Source organism: Leuciscus leuciscus (assembly GCF_965113295.1).
Source record: "Leuciscus leuciscus genome assembly, chromosome: 19".
Lineage (NCBI taxonomy): Eukaryota > Metazoa > Chordata > Actinopteri > Cypriniformes > Leuciscidae > Leuciscus > Leuciscus leuciscus.
Window position 1 is genome coordinate 6583849 of NC_138743.1, and position 26411 is coordinate 6610259.

Here is a 26411-nt window from a genome sequence, read left to right on the forward strand (position 1 = left end):
CAGTCACTGCAAGTGGTGCAAAGGAGTGTGTTGGGAAGGCTGTGAATAAAACCTGTCTCTTCTGTGAAGGAGCACATATATTGGACTCATGTAAAAGGTTTGTCGAAAGATCTCATGCAGAAAAGATGAATTTTCTGAAGAAAAAGGGGATTTGTTTCGGTTGTTTATGTACTGGACATTTCAGCCGTGATTGTAAAGAGAGAAGCACATGTAAAATATGTCATCTCAAACACCCAAGTCTTCTTCATATTTTTCCATCAGAAAAAAGGGGCATTCAGCATAAAGATGAGTCAAAGTCAACTGTGGAAAGTGCTTTGGTCTCACTCCAGTCCAGTGCTCTTACTGGGGCTGGTAAAGAAAATTGTGCATTGTCTATCGTTCCTGTATGTGTGAAATCAAAGAAAGGAAGTAAAGTTGTGACCACCTATGCCTTTTTGGACTCTGGGAGCTCTGCAACTTTCTGCACAGAGAGTTTGATGTCCAAGCTCAATCTCTCAGCAAAGAAAGTTAACATTCTAATGAGAACCATGAGTCAGGACAAATCCGTTTGCTGTTATGTTTTGAAGGATCTGGAAGTGTCAGGATTGAATCAAGAGCATTACTGTGCTTTACCAGAGGTATACACGCAGAAGACCATGCCTATAGGTAAAACCAACATCGCCACACAAAACGATCTTGCTTGTTGGCCTCATTTAAGTCATCTGTGTTTGCCTTCAATTGATGCTGGTGTGGAGTTATTGATTGGCGCTAACGTGCCAGAGGCGTTGGAGCCATGGCAGATTATCCGCTGTCAAGACAGTGGCCCATACGCTATTAAAACCATGTTTGGATGGGCAGTTAATGGACCAATCAAGCGACAGGAAGAGAATGCTGTTAAGGAACATTCTCACATGACTGTCAATAGGATCACCGTTATGAAATTGGATGAGTTATGGGAGCAACAGTTCAAGGTTGACTTTCCTGAATGTATTCAAGAGGAACAGCAAGGATTGTCAAAGGAAGATCATCAATTCATGGATTTTGTTTCACAGTCATCAAGACTGACCAATGGGCATTATTGCATTGGTCTTCCACTCAAAAACGAAAGGGTAGTCATGCCAAGGAATAGAGCAATCGTGGAACAACGTGCTCTGAATCTTAAAAGAAGGCTTCAAAGAAACGCTTCTTTTCATGCTGACTATACTACCTTTATGGAGAGTGTCATCGCTAACGGCCACACTGAAAAGGTTCCCACAGCTGAACTGGAACGACTTGATGGACGCTTATGGTACATACCCCACCATGGTGTTTATCACCCTAAAAAGCAAAAGATCAGAGTGGTGTTTGATTGCGGAGCATCATATCAAGGAACATCATTGAATGAACAACTTTTGCAAGGTCCAGATTTAACAAGTCCGCTGGTGAGTGTTCTTGTGCGATTCAGAATGGAGTATGTTGCCATGATGGCTGACATAGAAACGATGTTTCATCAGGTTAAGGTAAATCCTTATGATTGTGATCTCTTGAGGTTTCTTTGGTGGACTGGAGGAAACATTGATGCCAATCTGGAAGAATACAGAATGGTTGTGCATTTATTTGGAGCAACATCATCTCCAAGTTGCACTAGCTATGCATTGAGAAAGTGTGCAGAGGACCATAAGGATCTGTATGATGCCAAGACTGTGGACATTGTCTTTAATAACTTCTATGTAGACGACTGTCTTGTATCTGTGTCTACAGATTCAGAAGCTGTTTGATTGTACCAGAAGCTCACGGAAATGTGTGCTAAAGGTGGATTCCGATTAACCAAATGGATAAGTAACAGCCGCACTGTGTTAAATGCCATCCCTGAGGAAGACAGAGACAAGAAAGTTAAGAACTTGGATTTGGAACATGACACGCTACCTTTGGAAAGAGCATTAGGTGTGCAGTGGTGTGCGGAGTCTGATGTTTTCAAGTTCAAGGTGACCATCAAGGACAGACCTCTTACTCGAAGAGGAATTCTTTCTATCATTAGTTCCATCTATGACCCTCTTGGCTTTCTGTCTCCTGTGATTTTACGTGCCAAAATGATACTTCAAGATTTGTGTAGAGAAAAAATTGGATGGGACAGCACTATTCCAACAGTGTACATTCAGCGATGGACAAGTTGGTTGGAGAAACTTCATGAATTGGAGAAATTCGATGTCCGCAGGTGCTTAAAGCCGGAAAACTTTGGAGAAGCTATATCTGCCCAATTGCATCACTTTTCGGACGCCAGTGAGAAGGGTTATGGCATGGTGTCGTATTTATTACTTCATAATGATCAACAATGTGCTCATTCCTGTCTTTTAATGAGTAAAGCAAGAGTAACACCTTTAAGACCTATCACTATCCCTCGTCTGGAGCTCACAGCTGCCACACTTGCTGGTCGCATGGATAAATTGTGGAAGAGAGAGCTGAAGATGAAACTTCAGGATTCGGTATTTTGGACCGACAGCACCTCTGTCCTCAAGTACATCCAAAATGAGACTTCTAGATTCAAATGCTTTGTAGCCAACCGAGTTGCTGAAATTCGAAGTGTTTCTGAAATCAGACAATGGAGGTATGTGAATTCATCCAACAATCCAGCTGACCTAGCATCTTGAGGTCTAAAGGTTGATTCATTCTTAAAGAACCAGATATGGATTTCTGGTCCTCCATTTCTTGTCCAACCACAAGAGTTGTGGCCCGTGGATCCTACTGATGTAGGTGTGATGTCTTCTTGTGACCCAGAAGTGAAAAGGAGTGTTCTGGTGAATACTGTGCAAGTTCAACAAGAGTATGATTTTATGCCATATTTTAATTACTACTCTTCATGGATGCGATTGAAAAAAGGCGTAGCTTGGATCCTTCGATTCAGGAACATTCTATTTTATCTCAGCAAGGAAAGGAAAAGGTTGATGACTGCTTACTCTTATATGGACAAGTTGCAACGAGAGACTGTTGTTAAGAAAGAGATACAAAAATTTAGATCCAATATGCCTGCAACATTGTTGTCTTCAGATGAGTTGGAAAGAGCTGAATTGGAGATTATTCGTCTTTGCCAAAAGAAGAGATATTCTGAGGAACTGGCTAGTCTACAGAAAGATGGATTGGTAAAACGGAATAGTGAACTCTATAGACTTAATCCCGTGCTTAAATCAGATGTCATCAGAGTTGGTGGGCGACTGGACAAGGCTATGATGCCTGAAAAAGTTAAGCATCCAGTAATACTGGCCAAGGATCTACACATTTCAGATTTGATTCTGCGACAGATACATCATGACATTGGACATTGTGGACGAAATTACATGCTGGCTAATTTACGGCAGAGATATTGGATCCCTGGTGCTAGCACAGCTATAAGAAGAATTCTGTCCAAGTGTGTGGTCTGCAGACGTCTTCATAGAATCCCGGGTCATCAGCAGATGGCAGATTTGCCACAAGATAGAGTCACACCTGACAAACCACCATTCACGCATGTTGGAGTGGACTGCTTCGGTCCCTTTGAAGTTAAAAGGGGAAGGAGCGTTGTAAAACGTTATGGAGTGATATTCACATGTTTAACAATAAGAGCTGTTCACCTTGAAATAGCAAATTCTCTTGATACGGATTCTTTCATCCATGCATTAAGATGATTTATTGCACGTCGAGGACAAGTTGTCGAGATCCGTTCAGACAACGGGACAAACTTTGTTGGTGCCCAACGTGAACTGCAGGAGGCTATAAAAAACTGGAATCATAATCAGATCAATTCATTTTTGCTTCAAAAAGGAATTAAGTGGAACTTTAATCCCCCGGCTGGTTCGCACTTTGGAGGAATTTGGGAACGGCTTATAAGATCAGTAAGGAAGATTCTAAATTCTATCCTTAGAGGGCAAAGTTTGGACGAGGAAGGTCTTTACACACTTCTTTGTGAAATCGAATCAATCCTTAACAATCGTCCAATATCCAGAGCATCTCTGGATGTTAATGATTTGGAAGCCCTTACTCCAAACCATCTTCTCCTCTTAAAAACAAAGCCATCTTTATCACCTGGACTATTTAACAAGGACGATCTGTATTCACGACGACGTTGGCGACAGGTCCAATATATGGTGGATCTATTTTGGAAGAGATGGATCGGGGAGTACCTACTTCAACTACAAGAACGCCAGAAGTGGCTGGTGAAGAAACGCAATTTTCAAGTGGGAGATATTGTGCTTGTAGTGGATGATACTGCTCCAAGGAGTTCATGGATAATGGGCAAGATTATTCAGATCACAAAGGATAAAAAAGGATTGATACGTCAAGTAAGAATCAAGACCAAGAGTTCCTGCTTGACCAGACACATTACTAAAGTTTGCCTTCTTCTTGAAACGGAGGATTTTAACTAGGCTATTCTACGACCGACTGACTAATTGACTGACTGACTTGTGAGAGCTCTCAAATGACTTACTGAAGACTTTTGACTAAAGACCGTTTTGATTGACCTGTTTACTTCAGTTGATTACGAACATTGTTCACATTGAAGAATTGGAAATTTACATACACACACTCATGTGTATACATTGTTTATTTGTGAAATAAAATTTTGCGATTATATGTATGCAGGTACATATTCAACGATGTGTAACGTGCATGATTGTGTTGTATTATGATTATTACAGTTTTTGGGTGTAATAATCAGGGGCTGGAGTGTAGGTGCCAGGTTTGGGTTGATGTCTTTTATTTAGACATTTTTATTTTCGGTTTGTTACGTCACTTGTTTTAGGTGCATATTACCTGTTAGTTTGCGTGTGGTTGGCATGGAGGAAGGGGGTGAGTAGCTGGGACGCTCACTTTCTGTTGACCGTTTTCATTTCATTTAGATTTATTTCATTTCATTTCCTTTTGTTTACTTTACTGTCATCATCATCTTCATGTTGCTGTATCTTTCAATGTTATAATAAATCACCTGGATCAACAAGTGGAAACGCGTCAATCTTTAATCCCTCTACTCAGCCTCTTAGCGGTTACTGGCTGCCGCTATATAGGTTCTTGAGGAAGCTCAAACATGTTGCGTCACATGAGAATGAACCCTTATAGCTTCTTGAGGAAGCTCAAACGTGCTGCGTAACACGAGAATGAACATCACTGGTTCTTGCGGAAGCTCAAACGTGCTGCGTAACACGAGAATGAATCTCACTGGTTCTTGAGGAAGCTCAAACGTGCTGCGTAACACGAGAATGAACCTCACTGGTTCTTGCAGAAGCTCAAACGTGCTGCTTAACACGAGAATGAACCTCATTGGTTCTTGCGGAAGCTCAAATGTGCTGTGTAACACGAGAATGAACCTCATTGGTTCTTGCAGAAGCTCAAACGTGCTGCGTAACATGAGAATGAACCTCATTGGTTCTTGCAGAAGCTCAAACGTGCTGCGTAACATGAGAATGAATCTCACTGGTTCTTGCAGAAGCTCAGACATGACGTGTAACACGAGAATTAACCTCACTGGTTCTTGCTGAAGCTCAAACGTGCTGCGTAATACGAGAATGAACCCTTATAGGTTCTTGAGGAAGCTCAAACATTACGTGTAACACGAGAATGAACCTCATTGGTTCTTGCAGAAGCTCAAACGTGCTGCGTAACATGAGAATGAACCTCATTGGTTCTTGAGGAAGCTCAAACGTGCTGCGTAACACGAGAATGAACCTCATTGGTTCTTGCAGAAGCTCAAACGTGCTGCGTAACATGAGAATGAATCTCACTGGTTCTTGCAGAAGCTCAGACATGACGTGTAACACAAGAATGAACCTCACTGGTTCTTGCGGAAGCTCAAACGTTCTGCGTAACATGAGAATGAACCTCACTGGTTCTTGCAGAAGCTCAAACGTGCTGCGTAACATGAGAATGAACCTCATTGGTTCTTGCAGAAGCTCAGACATGATGTGTAACACGAGAATGAACCTCATTGGTTCTTGCAGAAGCTCAAACGTGCTGCGTAACATGAGAATGAAGCTCATTGGTTCTTGAGGAAGCTCAAACGTGCTGCGTAACACGAGAATGAACCTCATTGGTTCTTGCAGAAGCTCAAACGTGCTGCGTAACACGAGAATGAACCTCATTGGTTCTTGCGGAAGCTCAAACGTGCTGCATAACACGAGAATGAACCTCATTGGTTCTTGCGGAAGCTCAAATGTGCTGCGTAACACGAGAATGAACCTCATTGGTTCTTGCGGAACCTCAATCGTGCTGCGTAACATGAGAATGAACCTCATTGGTTCTTGAGGAAGCTCAAACGTGCTGCGTAACACGAGAATGAACCTCACTGGTTCTTGCAGAAGCTCAAACGTGCTGCGTAACACGAGAATGAACCTCATTGGTTCTTGCGGAAGCTCAAACGTGCTGCGTAACATGAGAATGAACCTCACTGGTTCTTGCAGAAGCTCAGACATGACGTGTAACACGAGAATGAACCTCACTGGTTCTTGTTGAACGGTCAAGTGGACCGTGTGGGAAAACTCACGGTACTCCAGATGGCCAGTCCAGCATATTGGCCTAAATGATGCTGATATATGAGATGTTGATTGCATTATGAACAGAGAAAATATAAGTTAAGTCTCTACAGCCTCTTTGTTGTCATTACTTACATTTGTTATAATATTACAGAATTGATTATTTGAAGTCAATATAGAATAAAAACCTTAATGTCAATACCTAAATAGCGATTTTTTTATTTTTTTATTTTTCAATGTATGCTTGTTTAAATATTCTAACATGAAGTACAGAAAGCTACATTTTAATGTTGTTGGTTTACATAAAAATGAAGTTCTGAGTTATGCGCTATGAGAGGGTTGGATACTATATCTATTAAAAAGGCTTTACATGACATGAAATTGCAGTCAAATGTCATAAATGGGAAAAGTCATTCACGTCCTTCACTTATATTGTCTTTTCAGTCTGTTCGCTTCCAAACTGAGAGAAATGTGGCTGTGCAAGGGATCCATTATATTTACATGTTAAATGTGTGGGACAAAATTGACATATTTTGAGGTTTATTTACATTATTAAACTAATACTGAATATAATGTATATTAGTCATCAAAATGCCTGATTTCACCATAACATTTTATTTACTGGAAATGCACTTTTATAATATTTCTAGTGAATGCAATCAGGGAAAATACTATTATATATTGTAAAAAAAATAATATAATAATAATAATAATACAAAAACAGTATTACAACAATAAACAACATTATATAATTTGTAATACATTCAAATAATATAAGAATTACCAGTTTGCAATAGCAGCATAAGGAGCTGTTTTTGTACAGCTAAACATAACTTGAAGTGGGTGACACCAGAAGTATTCAAGTGGCCGCATCTGCTTTTACGTTTAAAATATGAGGTGGATAAGAGTCACTGATTACACACACTGATTACTGATTCAGTGACAGTGCGCAAGCTGTTGTGTCTAACACAATTCTGGATGTTCAGCAAAGCAGAATTATGAGTATTTCTATGCTGGTGTAACCATTGCCTTGAGCATGGGGGACCAGGATCACAATTTCAGTAATTATAAGTAAACAAATATTTATAGGTAATTGTCTTACGGTCACTAACACTAATTACATAAGTACATGTTTATTATAATCAATAATTCCTTCTTTTTTTTTTTTTTTACATAAAATAAGTGAGTTGTATGACTCATATTGTTATACAATACTGTCATGATTGAAAACAACATACATGTCTTCACAGTCAGGTTTAAAAAAAAGCCCAAATAATTGGTCTTACATTCAACGACTTACTGCACATTCATCAGAGAGGAGTCTTTATTAAACACTTTATATGAGAAAATACATTTTAAGCTTTTCTGAAACCAGGGATAAAATAAGGCGTAAATTATGGGATTAATGGTGGAGTTCAGTAAGAAAAATATTACAGTAACATCTCTGACAAAAAACACATCAGCATTACTATAAGAAACCACTAATGAACAAATATAATATGGCAGTAAACACAGGAGAAACACAAAGACCAGAATCCCCAGCAGTTTTGCAGCTTTTCGCTCTGATTTGTCACTGACTCTGTTTTTAGAGGATTCTTTGCTGTTGTGAACCTGAAGGGCTCTTATAGCAGTCACATGTTTCCTAACAATGACAAAAACATGAGTGTATAATATTATGATGAGTGTACATGGCATAAGAAACACAACCACGAGATCAATGATGGATGAAACCCCGTCTACAACAGAAACACATACTCCTGGACACGTGACAGTGAAGTTTCCATTAATGAAGAGAAGAGTGAAGTTATAAAGGAGTGAAAACAGCCAGTTAAATAAAGTTGCTATGCAGATCACAGTGGGTGAGATTTTCTCTGAGTAAAAAAAAGGAGAATGTAAAGCCAGAAACCGATCAACTGCTATTAGAGCCACAGTGTGAACAGACACGCTTGTTGCTTGAAAATTAACTAATTTAAACACTGAGCACATCACTGGTCCAGAAATCCAACATGACTCGATGAACCAAGACAAATATAGTGGCATCACAAAAACTCCGGCCAGCAGATCAGACGCAGCTAAAGAGAGGATGAGGATGTTAGCAGGAGTGTGGAGCTGCTTGAAGTGACTAACAGAGATGATGACCAGCAGGTTTCCACACACGGTCAGAAGAGCCACAGCTGCTGCGGCCACATACAGAATCACATAGACAGAGAAAGAAACAGATCTCTCTGGACAGGAATATTCCTGACAGTCATCAGTTTGGTTCACTGCTGTAAGATTCATTCTAGAAGAAACATCCGACTTCCTTCATATTCCTTCATTGACTTCCTTCACATAAAAAATGAGTAATGACATTTGTCTTTCCAACAGCTCTGAACTGCTCCTCACCTAAGCTCAAGTTACTCCTGGAGGCTCCATAATACCAGATAAATATGGGCTACAACCCACGCAGCCTTTTATACGCTTGACATGTTGACTCTTTCCGAGACTGGCAGCATCAAGGGAGAAGAACATACAGCTGGGAGATCAACTGATTCTGTTCATCCAGAAGAAAAGAGCTAAAGAGTGTCACATAGAACTAAATGTGGTAATGAAGCATATTAAGTGTTCTGCTATTTTAATTGCAAACAAATCTCCGTCTGAACACACAGCTAGTTTTCAAAGGCCTTCATTAGAGGAAGATGATCTTTGACCCCAGAATGCTGTAATTACAGCATCTACCAGCAGGGGCTGACCGAGCCACACTAAACAACCAAACCTTCACCTTGAGCTAAACTGGAGGTGGACAAAATAAAAACACAGGACAGCATCTACAGAGTGGTAACAGGTATGATGTAAATTTGTTGAACAAAACACAGAAAAGAGATAGCATATTAGCACTTCCGGTTTCATCGTCCCAAAGTCAAAGTTTTTTTTGAACGGGGTTCAGTGGAATTGGTTAAATGGCTGTAATAAGGTCTGTGGTGAACACAAGCTCAAGACACTTTCACATATTATTCTACGACATAATATACATCAGTGTTATCCCACTCGTGATATTTGTTAAAGCTGTTAAGTGTCTTGAAAAATTCATAAAATTGTGTTCATCTGTGAAAATGATCTTGAAGGACAAAACGTGTATCATAAACTTTTGTTTTGTTGTTGTTTTGATCAGAGAGCTTGTTTTATGCGATAATCCGAAAGCCTGCGAAAAAAATCCTATAGAGTTTTTGTCAAAGGGAAACAGTGTGATCCCAGATAAGTCTCTAAGATGTCTGCTAAAAAGCGCTAAATCTGGAAAACATTTAAAAATCTGATAAACATCTTAAGAAGTTTTTAAATACATTCTAAATCATAAACATCTTAAAAAGACATTTTCAAAATGTCTATTTAACATCTGACAGGAAACGTCTTGAGACATATTGCAGATGAGCAAACACTCTAAAAAACACATCTTGCAGATGTTAGTAAGACATCAACGTCTCCATGATGTAGGTGCTACGTGTGCTATCAGGGATGCTAACTGCCGGTTGGCCAACAAAGTAACGTCATATCTGCACATCTCTATAGGCCGTCTCTGTGTCTCTGTCTTTAAGTTGCATTTGAACATATTCACAGACAAGGCTTTTAACTACTCTTAGACTAAAATGTATGTTTATACCTTATACCTTAAAATATGTCAGTGCCATTGTTTTGTCCATAAGGTCCCATGACATGCTACTTTTTGTAGGCTTTAATATAGTCCTTAGTGGTCCTTAGTACTGTATCTGAAATCTCTTTACAAAAATTCAGTCTCGGTGCAGAATTATAGCCACTACAGGCCAGTCCCAGAATTAGCTTCCTTCAGACGGGCCGTTTCGGTGTCTGTAGCTTTAAATACTAATGAGGAGGAGAAAGGCGGCGCAAGGTGGAGGGTGGGTGTGGCCTTGACCATCTTGCGCAACGGTACCATGCATGTTTGTTTATGTTGGATATATTGCAATGGCACGAAGACACGCAGTCGTTCAAGCATTTCAGTTTGACCCAGAATCTGATCCAGATGGAAGTTGCAACTCAGCGGCTCCAGCAGGACGTTTCCGAATGGTTAGTTTAAAATATTATGTCTGGATGCGGTACTTTATTCGGATGGTTTACAGTTATCATCATGTAGCTAACGCTAACCTACTGTTGCCTTTTCATGAGAGATCTGTAACGTCTGTAATTTATCTTATTACAATTACATCAAGCTCTGTGATCTTGAAATGCGGATATCGCGCGCGCCATATAACCAACAGGAAAACGGTTATCCAAATAACAAAGAAATGTACAACACTCGCGTTACAGTATGTGTAACTTGATGCTGTCTACCTTTACATTAGCGCAAGTAACTGCATAGCTAATGTGACAGCCACATTCTACGTGTAAGAAGCTAGGTAACCATAAACAGTAAAGCAACACTTATATAATTTGTTGACTTACTTGTCCGACGTTCAGCAAGCCCAGCTCTGTATTGACCATTCGATGTTCATTTGTACATCCAATTATTGAGCAATTATTATGCTTCGCTCGCTCAAAAGCCATGATATCTCTCGTGGACAAACTAAAATCGCGTGCGCGCGTTCTACTTCCTAGCTCATTTTCTCATGGGCGAGAAATATTCTCTGGGCAGACAAAGCAGAGAAAGGGGAGGTAACATTTCTCCTTATGATTTCATAAGGAGGAGATTCAAGATCAGCCCGGTTGAGCTTCCATTTTCTCAAAGGCAGAGAAAGATAGCAAAAGCTCGATTTACACCGATTAAAATTTTTAGAAACTTGGGGACCATATACAGGCTAGGGGAACTCATATTAATGTTAAAAAACCTCAGAAAGTGGAAATTTCATGTCATGGGACATTTAAGATGCACACCAGTAATGTTTTTTTTCTAAGGCACATTTATAAAAGCAACTTAAATGTCCTGATTGAACTAAGGCAAATCCTAGCTGAATCTAAGCCCTGTCTGTGAAACTGGGCCATTACGTTTTAAGATGTTGATATTTAGCCTACTTTTAATATTATTTTATGAAATCACATTGAAATAGGCTAGCCTACACATTGAAAATGTATTTATTCTTATAATGAAGGCATAGCCTAAACTAAATAAGAAAGAATCTGGACTTTAAATGGAAAAGATTCTGGGCCATATTTTAACGATCTGAAACGCAAGTATCAAATGCGAAACGCAAGTAACTTTGTGGGCGGATCTCGGTCGCGTTGCTATTATACCGGCGGGATAAATGACTCTTGCGCCCAATGCAAATCTAAAAAGGGTTGGTTTGAAGTAGCTACATTACTCAAAGGTGTGGTTTGGGCGTAACGTGAAATAAACCAATCAGAGCGTCATCTCACTTTCTTTTTAAAAGCAGGAGCTTGTTCCATGGTGGATTGCTATTATAACTGCTGATTTTTAAAAGACAGAGAAGCGACATTGTATGGGGATGGGAGAAACCCACTCAAATTAGCTTCATTAAACAGGAGTATAATAATTTGGGTAAATGTGTAAGCTAGATTTATGCCTATTTTTTCACATCTTCATGGACACCATGATGATTTCCCTCGTGTGGTAATATTTTTCCTTGTAATTATGTATGGTTTGCAAAAATGTCAACTGCTGCATCTGTGTAAATGAGAGAAGCAAAGTGTATGCGCGTTGTGCACACGCTACATTATGGCCAAGCATGCGCCCTTAAAATAGCATCTGAATAATGCGCCACTGACTTTAGACTAGGTTTTTCCTGGTCTGTGGCGGAATTGTTTTCTGAAACTACAAAATAGCATCAGGGAACGTTTGCGCCGGAACACGCCTCCTCTTTTTGCTGAACCGCCCCCGGGAGCGCAAGTTCATTCCCTAATTTACCGACGTGCGTCTGTGGAGGGAAAAGTCCGCTGTGCTTTGGGTACAAAATAGGAATGATACATCCGTCAGTGTACAAAGTAATTTGCGCTAGTGCAAGATAGGGCCCTCTAAACCTTTATTTCGTATCAGGCTTAACACAAAAGCGTTTGATCACTTCACAGAAGCGTCTCTCTCTCCCAGTTAAAAATCTCCCAGCACACAGGTTGAAAAGTGAGTCTCGCGCAGATCTTCTTTACACGCTAATTGCCGGTCCAGCCCAGCTCTCTTTAGAATTTACGGCAGTATAGTGGCACATATTTACACTTAAACACATATTTATCAGTTTGTCTGAACTTTTCTGATTAGCCAATGTTGATTATCCCCTCAGATTAACCTTTTTTGGTGAGAATTTGCATTAGAAAAATACAAAATTGCAAGCTGCTGCAAAAATATGGGGATTTATTAAATTTGCATTATGCCTGATATCTGCGATAGAAACTAGACTGACATTGTGTCCCTCACTCCACTCAATGTACAAAAAATTAACTACAACAAACATTATGAAAATAACCATAAAACATACAATACAATTGCTCTTACAGTATTCACTATTCATTGTAAGCATTTAATAACACAATATAACAAAAAATAACAAATAACACAATATAAAATGCAGTCTGTATTGGCAGACAGCACAGCCAGCAAACAACAGGTTTCAAATGCAATCACGTGTATAGGCTACTCTGGGTCAGTCTGTTTCCAAAAAAGATTGATATGTGATAACTGAACTGTATTTCGGCAATAGGCCTATTTGAGAAAAGATACAATAACTGTTTTGTAGTCAAGACTCATGTTTTATATATAAAAAAAGAATGTAGCTACATTAACCTATAGACAAAGTACATATACGAAAATAAACAACAGGAAAAAAAAGAGGAGAAACATTCTGTCTTACATTCAATGACTTACTGCACATTCATCAGAGAGGAGTCTTCATTAAACACTTTAAATGTGAAAATTAATTTTAAGCTTTTCTGAAACCAGGGATAGAATAAGGCGTAAATTATGGGATTAATGGTCGAGTTCAGGAAGAAAAATATTACAGTAACATCTCTGACATAAAAGAAGTCAGCATGATCATATGGAATCACTAAAGAACAAATATAATATGGCAGTAAACACAGGAGAAACACAAAGACCAGAATCCCCAGCAGTATCGCAGCTTTTCGCTCTGATTTGTCACTGAATCTGTTTTTAGAGGATTCTTTGCTGTTGTGAACCTGAAGGGCTCTTATAGCAGTCACATGTTTCCTAACAATGACAAAAACATGAGTGTATAATATTATGATGAGTGTACATGGCATAAGAAACACAATCAAGAGATCAATGAAGGATGACACTCCAACTACAATATAAAAACATTCTCCTGGACACATGACAGTGAAGTTTCCATTAATGAAGAGCAGAGTGAAGTTATAAAGGAGTGAAAACAGCCAGTTAAATAAAGTTGCTATGTAGATCACAGTAGGAGAGATTTTCTCTGAGTAAAAAAAAGGAGAGTGTAAAGCCAAAAACCGATCAACTGCTATTAGAGCCACAGTGTGAACAGACACGCATGTTGCATGAAAAGTAAAAAAATTGAAAACCGAGCACATCACTGGTCCAGAAATCCAACATGACTCAATAAGCAAAATCAAGTGAAGTGGCATCACAAAAACTCCGACCAGCAGATCAGACGCAGCTAAAGAGAGGATGAGGATGTTAGCAGGAGTGTGGAGCTGCTTGAAGTGACTAACAGAGATGATGACCAGCAGGTTTCCACACACGGTCAGAAGAGACACAGCTGCTGCGGACACATACAGAATCACATAGACAGAGAAAGAAACAGATCTCTCTGGACAGAAATATTCCTGACAATCATCAGTTTGGTTCACTGCTATAATATTCATTCTGAAGTACTTGGAAAAAACACTTCAACATAGTGTTGTTCCCTGTGACTTCCTTCATATAACCACATGCGTAACCACAGATAAAGATCTCTGAAGATGCTATTTGTCTCTCCAGCAGCTCTGAACTGCTCCTCACCGAAACACAGTCACTCCTGGAGGCTCCACAACAAAGATGTTCTACAATCTATATTGCCTTTTTATACACTTGACATGTTGACTCTTACCAAGATCAGCAGCATCAAGGGAGAAGAACATACAGCTGGGAGACCAACTGAGTTTGTATTCATACAAAAACATAGATGGGCTTAAAGGGTTAGTTCACCCAAAAATGAAAATTATGTCGTTAATTACTCACCCTCATGTCGTTTCAAACCGTAAGACCTTCGTTAATCGATTAAAAAGATTGTTAAAATATATTTTTTCTGACCTCCCATAGACTGCAATGTAATTGCCACTTTCAAGGCCCAGAAAGGTAGTAAAGACATTGTTAAAATATTCCATGTGACTACAGTGGTTCAACCTTAATGTTATGAAGCAACGAGAATACTTTTTGTGCGCAAAAAACAAACAAAAATAAAAACTTTATTAAACAATTTCTTCTCGTCTACCTCAGTCTCCTATGCTGTTTATGTTAAAATTACAGTACAGCTCTGTATTGGCTGATGCTGTTCATGTGAGCACCACGAAGCATGTGTGTGATGCTGACGCAGGAGCTGGCCAATAATGAAGTGGCGTTCTGACGTAGAACCAGGAAGCGCTGCATTGTGTTGTAATTCATGTAGTCCCAACACAAAATGATTACGGTTACACAAAACCTCATTGGTTCTTGCGGAAGCTCAAACATGTTGCGTAACACGAGAATGAACCCTTACTGTACGTACACACCGCCGCCGACTTGAGCTTCCAAAGTTACCGGAAGTCATTCATTTTCAATGTAAGCTGGCTTCTCTCAGCTGCAAGGAGCGTCAAATCCATCGGCGTCGCGTTTTGAGCGACCAGAGCGTCAATCAGAAAGTTGAAAGTAGCTCAACTTTATGGTAATGAGCTATGACGCGGTTCAGCGGCAAGCAGCAGCAAAACGCCAGCAACCAAACAGAATATAGACGTCCTTCGCGCTGGCTGATTCCGGAGAAACATACGATGTAAACTTTCGTTCTTAACAAAACATTAGTTCCGAGAAAATGGAGGAGAAGCCGATCATTGCCGTTGCTGGGTTTCCTATCATTTATGATAAGACGTTGTTTGCATATGGACCAGTTACAAAAGAACGAGGCATGGGATAAAATAGCTGGGATAGTTGGTGTCTCCGGTGAGTTGGTGAAGTGCGTGCTGATGATTTATAATATTTTTAACTAGTACTGATAGATACTCAAATTTGTCTCTGTCTTGCCAGTAGGGCTGCACGATGTATCGTTTAAGCATGGATATTGCGATGTACGAATCCACGATAGTCACATCGCAGGATGTGCGATGTCAAGAATAGGTAGGCTATCGTAGTTGATCCGTGATTCATTAACCGCTGTTCCCCTGCCCTTGACGCATGTGATTCGCGGATTAATTGCACAGTTGAACCATCATAGAGTGAAAGTTTATCATTTGCATGTGTTTTTAAGTTCTGTCAGTTTAACAGGGCGCGCTTGACAGGGCAGAGAGAGAGAGAGAGATCCCCGGCCGCGCACACACTCACCATCTTCTCTCTCCCTCGCGCATATTAATCAAAATCAATTGACAAGATGGTGTCGAAAAAAAAACTCTCCAGTGATGAAATGTTTTCTGTGTTGACAAATCTTGTGTGCGATATCCTAAACTGCCGAGATAATTACACAACGCGTGCCGTAGGCTGCAAATAATAATAATAATAATAATAATAATAGCTAATTATTCTTTTTTTCCCGACCAAATGTGACCAAAACGGTTATAAAAATGCTGTCATTATAAAAGGTTTCTAGCGTCAATGTATTGCTTGTTTTTTCTGTTTACATTTCATGGTGTGACACTTCTCTTCTCCCATGATCGAACATAGAATGCTGCTACGTCAGAGCGGCCAAAGCGTCAACAAGCTTCCCCGTACTTTTTGACAAGCGTCCTTGACAGGGCGACCAGAGCTTCTTTGCAGCTCAAGTCGGCGGCGGTGTGTACGTGCAGTTATAGGTTCTTGCGGAAGCTCAAACATGCCGCGTAACACGAGAATGAACCGCACTGGTTCTTGCAGAAGCTCAAACGTGCTGCGTAACATGAGAATGAACCTCACTGGTTCTTGCGGAAGCTCAAACGTGCTGCGTAAAACGAGAATGAACCTCACTGGTTCTTGCAGAAGCTCAGACATGATGTGTAACACGAGAATGAACCTCATTGGTTCTTGTGGAAGCTCAAACATGACGTGTAACACGAGAATGAACCTCACTGGTTCTTGCGGAAGCTCAAAAATGCTGCATAACACAAGAATGAACCTCACTGGTTCTTGCTGAAGCTCAAACGTGCTGCATAACACGAGAATGAACCTCATTGGTTCTTGAGGAAGCTCAAACGTGCTGCGTAACACAAGAATGAACCTCATTGGTTCTTGAGGAAGCTCAAACGTGCTGCGTAACACGAGAATGAACCTCATTGGTTCTTGAGGAAGCTCAAACATGATGTGTAACACGAGAATGAACCTCACTGGTTCTTGCTGAAGCTCAAACGTGCTACGTAACACGAGAATGAACCACATTGGTTCTTGCTGAAGCTCAAACGTGCTGCGTAACACAAGAATGAACGTCACTGGTTCTTGCTGAAGCTCAAACGTGCTGCGTAACACAAGAATGAACCTCACTGGTTCTTGTGGAAGCTCAAACGTGCTGCGTAACATGAGAATGAACGTCACTGGTTCTTGCTGAAGCTCAAACGTGCTGCGTAACACAAGAATGAACCTCACTGGTTCTTGTGGAAGCTCAAACGTGCTGCGTAACATGAGAATGAACCTCACTGGTTCTTGCTGAAGCTCAAACGTGCTGCGTAACACAAGAATGAACCTCACTGGTTCTTGCTAAAGCTCAAACGTGCTGCGTAACACAAGAATGAACGTCACTGGTTCTTGCTGAAGCTCAAACGTGCTGCATAACACGAGAAAGAACCTCACTGGTTCTTGCAGAAGCTCAAACGTGCTGCATAACACGAGAATGAACCTCATTGGTTCTTGAGGAAGCTCAAACGTGCTGCGTAACACGAGAATGAACCTCACTGGTTCTTGAGGAAGCTCAAACGTGCTGCGTAACACAAGAATGAACCTCATTGGTTCTTGCGGAAGCTCAAACGTGCTGCGTAACACGAGAATGAACCTCATTGGTTCTTGCAGAAGCTCAAACGTGCTGCGTAACATGAGAATGAACCTCACTGGATCTTGCAGAAGCTCAAACGTGCTGCGTAACACGAGAATGAACCTCATTGGTTCTTGCGGAAGCTCAAACGTGCTGCGTAACACGAGAATGAACCTCATTGGTTCTTACGGAAGCTCAAACGTGCTGCGTAACACGAGAATGAACCTCATTGGTTCTTGCGGAAGCTCAAACGTGCTGCGTAACACGAGAATGAACCTCATTGGTTCTTGCGGAAGCTCAAACGTGCTGCATAACACGAGAATGAACCTCACTGGTTCTTGAGGAAGGTCAAACATGACGTGTAACACGAGAATGAACCTCACTGGTTCTTGCGGAAGCTCAGACATGACGTGTAACACGAGAATGAACCTCACTGGTTCTTGTTGAACGGTCAAGTGGACCGTGTGGGAAAACTCACGGTGCTCCAGATGGCCAATCCAACCCTGCATATTGGTCTAAATGATGATATATGAGAGATGTTGATTGCATTATGAACAGAGAAAATATAAGTTAAGTCTCTACAGCCTCTTTGTCGTCATTACTTACATTTAAGTTATAATATTACAGAATGTATTATTTGAAGTCAATATAGAATAAAAACCTTAATGTCAATACCTAAATAGCGATTTTTTATTTTTTTTATTTTTCAATGTATGCTTGTTTAAATATTCTAACATGAAGTACAGAAAGCTACATTTTAATGTTGTTGGTTTACATAAAAATGAAGTTCTGAGTTATGCGCTATGAGAGGGTTGGCTACTATATCTATTAAAAAGGCTTTACATGACATGAAATTGCAGTCAAATGTCATAAATGGGAAAAATCATTCACGTCCTTCACTTATATTGTCTTTTCAGTCTGTTCGCCTCCAAACTGAGAGAATTGTGGCTGTGCAAGTGATCCATTATATTTACATGTTAAATGTGTGGGACAAAATTGACATATTTAGAGGTTTACATCATTAAACTAATACTGAATATAATGTATATTAGTCATAAAAATGCCTGATTTCACCATAGCATTTTATTTACTGGAAATGCACTTTTATAATATTTCGAGTGAATGCAATCAGGGAAAAATACTATTATATATTGTAAAAAAATTAAATACAAAAATAATACAAAAACAGTATTACAACAATAAAAAACATGATATATAATTTAAAATGTTTATTACATTAACGTTTTGTAATACATTCAAATAATATAAGAATTACCAGTTTGCAATATCAGCATAATGAGCTGTTTTTGTACAGCTAAACATAACTTGAAGTGGGTGACACCAGAAGTATTCAAGTGGCCGCATCTGCTTTTACGTTTAAAATATGAGGTGGATAAGAGTCACTGATTACACACACTGATTACTGATTCAGTGACAGTGCGCAAGCTGTTGTGTCTAACACAATTCTGGATGTTCAGCAAAGCAGAATTATGAGTAAACAAATATTTATAGGTAATTGTCTTACGGTCACTAACACTAATTACATAAGTACATGTTTATTATATTCAATAATTCCTTTTTTTTTTTTTTTTACATAAAATAAGTGAGTTGTATGACTCATATTGTTATACAATACTGTCATGATTGAAAACAACATACATGTCTTCACAGTCAGGTTTAAAAAAAATCCAAAATAATTGGTCTTACATTCAACGACTTACTGCACATTCATCAGAGAGGAGTCTTTATTAAACACTTTATATGAGAAAATCAATTTTAAGCTTTTCTGAAACCAGGGATAGAATAAGGCGTAAATGATGGGATTAATGGTGGAGTTCAGTAAGAAAAATATTACAGTAACATCTCTGACAAAAAACACATCAGCATTACTATAAGAAATCACTAAAGAACAAATATAATATGGCAGTAAACACAGGAGAAACACAAAGACCAGAATCCCCAGCAGTTTCGCAGCTTTTCGCTCTGATTTGTCACTGACTCTGTTTTTAGAGGATTGTTTGCTGTTGTGAACCTGAAGGGCTCTTATAGCAGTCACATGTTTCCTAACAATGACAAAAACATGAGTGTATAATATTATGATGAGTGTACATGGCATAAGAAACACAACCAGGAGATCAATGATGGATGAAACCCCATCTACAACAGAAACACATTCTCCTGGACACATGACAGTGAAGTTTCCATTAATGAAGAGCAGAGTGAAGTTATAAAGGAGTGAAAACAGCCAGTTAAATAAAGTTGCTATGCAGATCACAGTGGGTGAGATTTTCTCTGAGTAAACAAAAGGAGAGCGTAAAGCCAGAAACCGATCAACTGCTATTAGAGTCACAGTGTGAACAGACACGCTTGTTGCTTGAAAATTAACTAATTTAAACACTGAGCACATCACTGGTCCAGAAATCCAACATGACTCAATGAACCAAGACAAATATAGTGGCATCCCAAAAACTCCGACCAGCAGATCAGACGCAGCTAAAGAGAGGATGAGGATGTTAGCAGGAGTGTGGAGCTGCTTGAAGTGACTAACAGAGATGATGACCAGCAGGTTTCCACACACGGTCAGAAGAGCCACAGCTGCTGCGGACACATACAGAATCACATAGACAGAGAAAGAAACAGCTCTCTCTGGACAGGAATATTCCTGACAATCATCAGTTTGGTTCACTGCTGTAAGATTCATTCTGGAAGAAACATCCAACTTCCTTCATATTCCTTCATTGACTTCCTTCACATAAAAAATGAGTAACCACAGATAAAGATCTCTGAAGATGCCATTTGTCTTTCCAACAGCTCTGAACTGCTCCTCACCTAAGCTCAAGTTACTCCTGGAGGCTCCATAATACCAGATAAATATGGGCTACAACCCACGCAGCCTTTATACGCTTGACATGTTGACTCTTTCCGAGACTGGCAGCATCAAGGGAGAAGAACATACAGCTGGGAGATCAACTGATTCTGTTCATCCAGAAGAAAAGAGCTAAAGAGTGTCACATAGAACTAAATGTGGTAATGAAGCATATTAAGTGTTCTGCTATTTTGCTTGCCAACAAATCTCCGTCTGAACACACAGCTAGTTTTCAAAGGCCTTCATTAGAGGAAGATGATCTTTGACCCCAGAATGCTGTAATTACAGCATCTACCAGCAGGGGCTGACCGAGCCACACTAAACAACCAAACCTTCACCTTGAGCTAAACTGGAGGTGGACAAATAACAAAAACACAGGACAGCATCTACAGAGTGGTAACAGGTATGATGTAAATTTGTTGACCAAAACGCGGAAAAGAGTTAGCATTTTAGCACTTCCAGTTTCATCGTCCCGAAGTCAAAGGGTTTTTTGAATGGGGTTCAGTGGAATTGGTTAAATGGCTGTAATAAGGTCTGTGGTGAACACAAGCTCAAGACACTTTCACGTTTTATTCTACGACATAAAATACATCAGTGTTATCCCACTCATGATTTTTTTAAAGTGTCTTGAAAAATTCATAAAATTGTGTTCATCTGTGAAAATTATCTTGATGGACAAAACATGTATCATAAACTTTTGTTTTGTTGTTGTTTTGATCAGAGAGCTTGTTTTATGCGATAATCCAAAAGCCTGTGGAAAAAATCCTATAGGGTTTTTTTCAAAGGGAAACAGTGGGATCCCAGATAAGTCTCTAAGATGTTTGCTAAAAAGCACTAAATCTGGAAAACATTTAAACATCTGATAAACGTCTTAAGAAGTTTTTAAATACATTCTAAATCATAAACATCTTAAAAAGACATTTTCTAAATGTCTATTTAACATCTGACAGGAAACGTCTTGAGACATATTGCAGATGAGCAAACACTCTAAAAAACACATCTTGCAGATGTTAATAAGACATCAACGTCTCCATGATGTACGTGTGCTATCAGGGATGCTAACTGCCGGTTGGCCAACAAAGTAACGTCATATCTGCACATCTCTATAGGCCGTCTCTGTGTCTCTGTCTTTAGAGGTCACCAGGATTGAGCAGGAGGAGATCAGAGTGAGGTCTGTGGTACAGGGGCAGCAGGGGCGGTGGACAACTTGGGAGGGTGTTGCGAGCCGAGCAATCAGCTGGGCAGAGTTCTGGAAACTGCCACAGGCTCGGCTCAGTTTCCTCATTAGGGCAACGTACGACACCCTCCCGAGCCCTAAAAACCTCCACCAATGGCTTGGAACAGAGCAATCCTGCGACCTCTGTGGTACCATCAATGCCTCACTCCAGCATATTCTGTCGGGCTGTAAAACAGCACTGACACAGGGTCGGCTCAGATGGCGGCACGACCAAGTGCTCAGGAAGCTGGCAGAGGTGCTGGAGAAAAGTCGACAGGAGGCAAACAACCAGAGTCCATCAGAGAGCCGATGCAGGATCCACTTCATTAGGCAGGGGGAACACACAATGCATACCAGCAAGAGACAACCCGCCAAGCTATTAACACCAGGGGCGGTGTGGAAGATGGAAGTAGACTTGGGAAGGCAGCTCCAGTTGCCACAGGAGATATGCAGCACCACCATAAGAACAGACGTGGTGCTGTGGTCTGCAGCTGTGAAGTCAGTAATACTGATCGAGCTGACAGTGCCATGGGAGGAGGGACTGGAAGCTGCCTATGAGAGAAAGAAGGCAAAGTACGCAGATCTGGTTGCGGAATGCAGGGAAAGTGGATGGAGTGTGAGGCTGTACCCGGTGGAGGTGGGAGCCAGAGGCTTTGTGGGCAGATCAACATCACGTCTGCTCAAGGACCTGGGACTACGGGGAACCACACTGAGTAGATCCACCAAAGAGCTCTCTGAGGAAGCTGAGAAAGCAAGCCACTGGCTCTGGCTGAAACGACGAGACAAGGCTTGGGGTGTAACATCTAATTAGGTTTTGCTGCAGGGGGTGTCAGGGAGACGTCCCTGTTCACTGCCCCGCCACCATGAGCCGTTCTGGGTTAAGGGGCGAAACGTCAATGAGCGGTGGTCCCCAGCTGAAGACCCTGCAGCAAAACCGTGCGGTATGCGGACAGGTTTAGGCCTGCCTCACCAGGGAAGAGGACGCCTCTGCCATGCATAGTCCACACAGGCCTAAGGCCCAGCAGAAAGACCATCCCGCTGTAATGAATAAAGTTGCATTTGAACATATTCCCCCGGTTTCACAGACAAGGCTTAAACTAGTCTTAGACTAAAATGCATGTTTGATCTGTTTTAACTGAAACCAAATGCCACTGATATACCTTAAAATATGTCAGTGCCACTGTTTTGTCTTAAGATGCACACCAGTACTGTTTTGTCCTAAGGCAAATTTATAAAAGCAATTTAAACGCCCGAACTAAGGCCTAATCCTAGCTTAATCTAGTCCAGTCTGTGAAACCAGGCCATTACGTTTTAAGATTTATTTTTTATATTATTTTATTTAAACTGTATTATATAGCCTACACATTGAAAATGTTTATTCTTATAATGTATATAGCCTAAACTAAACAAGAAAGAATCTGGACTTTAAACAGAAAAGATTCTAAACTTTTATATATACAATAGCTCTTACAGTATTCATTATTTCTTTGTGAATATTTAAAAATAACACAATATAAAATGCTGCCTGTATTGGCATATGCACAGCCGGCAACTGAGGTTTCAAATGCGATCACATGTACTCTGGGTCCATATTAGAGCCTGTTGACAAAAAAGATCAATGTGTGATAGTGATAACTGAACTGTATTTCGGCCATATTTGAGGAAATGATCAATAGCTGTTTTGTAGTCAAGACTCATGTTTAATATAACAAAATATTGTACATTAACCTAGACAAAGTATATATATGAAAAATAAACAACAGGAAAAAACAGGGGAAACATTTTGTCTTACATTAAATTACTTACTGCACATTCATCAGAGAGGAGTCTTCATTAAACACTTTAAATGTGAGAATTAATTTTAAGCTTTTCTGAAACCAAGGGTAAAATAAGGCGTAAATTATGGGATTAATGGTGGAGTTCAGATAGAAAAATATTGCAGCAACATCTCTGACATAAAAGAAGTCAGCATTGTCATATGGAATCACTAAAGAAGTAATATAATATGGCAGTAAACACAGGAGAAACACAAAGACCAGGATCCCGAGAGATAATGCAGCTTTTCGCTCTGATTTGTCACTGATTCTGTTTTTAGAGGATTCTTTGCTGTTGTGAACCTGAAGGGCTCTTATAGCAGTCACATGTTTCCTAACAATGACAAAAACACGAGTGTATAATATTATGATGAGTGTACATGGCATAAGAAACACAACCAGGAGATCAATGATGGATGAAACCCCATCTATAGTATAAACACATTCTCCTGGACACATGACAGTGAAGTTTCCATTAATGAAGAGCAGAGTGAAGTTATAAAGGAGTGAAAACAGCCAGTTAAATAAAGTTGCTATGCAAATCACAGTGGGAGAGATTTTCTCTGAGTAAAAAAAAGGAGAGTGTAAAGCCAGAAACCGATCAACTGCTATTAGAGCCACAGTGTGAACAGACACGCTTGTTGCTTGAAAAGTCACGAAATTGAAAACTGAGCACATCTCTGGTCCAGAAATCCAACATGACTCAATCAGCAAAATCAAATGAAATGGAATCACAAAAAGTCCTGTAAGCAGATCAGACGCAGCTAAAGAGAGGATGAGGATGTTAGCAGGAGTGTGGAGCTGCTTGAAGTGACTAACAGAGATGATGACCAGCAGGTTTCCACACACGGTCAGAAGAGACACAGCTGCTGCGGCCACATACAGAATCACATAGACAGAGAAATAAACAGATCTCTCTGGACAGGAATATTCCTGACAGTCATCAGTTTGGTTCACTGCTGTAAGATTCATTCTAAAGTACTTGGAAGAATCATCTAAACATCATCTAACCCCCTCTGACTTCCTTCATATAACCACATGCGTAACCACAGTTAAAAGATATCTGAAGATGCTATCATCCAGGTGGATGCTGCACATTGGTTGTGGTTGAGGAGATTCCCCCTTCTATGTAAAGCGCTTTGAGTACCTAGAAAAGCGCTATATTAACGTAACAAATTATAATTATTTGTCTCTCCAGCAGCTCTGAACTGCTCCTCACCGAAACACCGTCAGTCCTGGAGGCTCTACAATAAAGACATTCTACAATCTATGTTTCCTTTTATACACTTGACATGTTGACTCTTTCCAAGACCGACACCATCAAGGGAGAAGAACATACAGCTGGGAGATCAACTGATTTAGAAAAGTTTGATACAAAAACATAGATGTGCTTATACAGGCTATAAATATATAATATCAAATACTTCTAATCTTTAAATCCTGATGTATGTAATCATCGCTGTGTTCAAATATGCCTATACTTTCCTTTGAAATACTATGTGAAAAGTTCCTTACACTTTATTATCACATGAGGCCACAAGAGAAGATTTGTAGATGGGAGAGAAGCAGCATGCGTATAGAGTAAGACACAACATTCATGGTGGATGTAATATGTCTGGATTGTGTTCACGCAAACACAGCTACTTTATTAAACATCTTTTATGGTCATAAAGTATGTGCTTCATTGTAGCCTACCTCTGACAGTACGTGATTATTTTTGGACAAGTAATTCATTAAGCCTATTTGTTTAAAACATCTAGGTGTACTGATTATAGAACTGGAACAGCTAAGTGATTCTGCAAAAATATTAATTATTTCTGAGTAACAATTAAAAATAAAATACAAAATGACAAAAAATACAGCCTGTATGGCTGAAATGCACAGGCAGCAAATTGGAGGTTCGAAATATGATCGCGTGTCTAAACGTACTCGGTTACTATCATAACCTCGGTTCCCTGAGAGTAAGGGAACGAGTATTGCGTAGCTATACGCAGTGGGGAAACTCCTTTTCCTCGATAATACTGAAGCCTAAAATGTAAAACGCATTTGCAGCTGAACAGCTAGCACAGTGAGTGTCTGGCTCACTTATTGGCTGTGCTGCGACTTGTGCGCCTATGAACTAGCAGCGCGCCAACACACGTCAGAGACCGCCAAAATAGGGGTCATCGAGAAGAACACTGCGCAGTGAGTGTTGGTTTTCGAGGCGAAAAGGTCGACTTTGGCCTTGCCGAACACACTCCATATCAGACTGACTGTCTGAGGGTTCAGGGATCACTCGCCTAGGGAAAAGGTTGCCCCATGAAAGCATATCCGCACCCAGATTCTAAATGCCAGGGATATGTGCTGCCCTCAGAGAGCTCAGATTTGCTTGCCCTACCTGACATCGCCCTGGCGATTTATGTATGCCACCACTGACGTGTTGTCCGTGCGGACTAAGACGGGGTGTCCTTTGAGGTTTGACAGAAATGCTTTGAGGGCCAAACAAACTGCTTTCATTTTCCAGGCAGTTGATATGTAAGCTCTGCTCAGTGGTCGACCAGAGGCCTGAGGCAGGCTTGCCCTCGTGCAGCGCTCCCCAACCTAGGTTGGAAGCGTCTGTGAAAACCACTTTCCTCCCAGAAATCACCCCCCATGGTCACGCCCTCGTGGTACCAGTCCTGAGCCCGCCAGGGAATCAGGGTCCGTGAACAACCGTGATTCACCATGATGGGCTGGCACAAGGCGTTTGAGCCAGTGCTGCAGTGGGCGCATGCGCAGTAATCCCATACGGAGTTTACTTCTACCCATCCTTGGCAGAAGTAGAGCAGGGAAAGGAAGAGCAGGAGAAGCGCCATCGCCATCTTTGGAGAGAGCTATACGCGTCTGCAGCACAGAGACAGGCATGCTCTCGCAGAGCGAGCAGCCGCCGGCAGAGAGTGCAGCTCCAGCATGGGGACTCCAAGGTATGAGACGCACCTCGTGTGCCCGTCGGCCTCGTGCAGATGG

General features: G+C 40.6%; 5 protein-coding genes across 5 annotated transcripts in view; all 5 read right to left on the reverse strand.

Moving 5' to 3' along the window:
• LOC309483015 (trace amine-associated receptor 13c-like) overlaps positions 1-14572 on the reverse strand; it is a 40849-nt gene extending 26277 nt beyond the window's left edge. Inside the window, exon 1 of the mRNA XM_082148651.1 lies at positions 14310-14572. The gene's annotated coding sequence lies outside the window, so the exon portion shown is untranslated. The remainder of the gene's footprint in view (positions 1-14309) is intronic.
• On the reverse strand, positions 7752-8781 carry LOC309482440 (trace amine-associated receptor 13c-like; the record flags this gene model as incomplete). The annotated part of the gene is made up of 1 exon (XM_082147785.1): positions 7752-8781. Exon 1 carries the CDS (start codon positions 8733-8735, stop codon positions 7752-7754), a length of 984 nt encoding a protein of 327 aa, XP_082003911.1. The 5' UTR covers positions 8736-8781.
• On the reverse strand, positions 13039-14341 carry LOC309483013 (trace amine-associated receptor 13c-like). Its single transcript, XM_082148650.1, has one exon. The coding sequence runs from the start codon at positions 14232-14234 to the stop codon at positions 13251-13253; it is 984 nt and encodes a 327-aa protein (XP_082004776.1). The 5' UTR covers positions 14235-14341; the 3' UTR covers positions 13039-13250.
• Positions 14573-19247: 4675 nt separating the features above from the next.
• LOC309482663 (trace amine-associated receptor 13c-like) lies at positions 19248-20961 on the reverse strand (the record flags this gene model as incomplete). Its single annotated transcript, XM_082148127.1, has 1 exon — positions 19248-20961. The coding sequence occupies exon 1, from the start codon at positions 20229-20231 to the stop codon at positions 19248-19250; it is 984 nt and encodes a 327-aa protein (XP_082004253.1). The 5' UTR covers positions 20232-20961.
• Positions 20962-22678: 1717 nt separating this feature from the next.
• LOC309483012 (trace amine-associated receptor 13c-like) lies at positions 22679-24463 on the reverse strand. The gene has a single exon (XM_082148649.1). The coding sequence runs from the start codon at positions 24396-24398 to the stop codon at positions 23415-23417; it is 984 nt and encodes a 327-aa protein (XP_082004775.1). The 5' UTR covers positions 24399-24463; the 3' UTR covers positions 22679-23414.
• Between the last annotated feature and the right edge of the window lie 1948 nt (positions 24464-26411).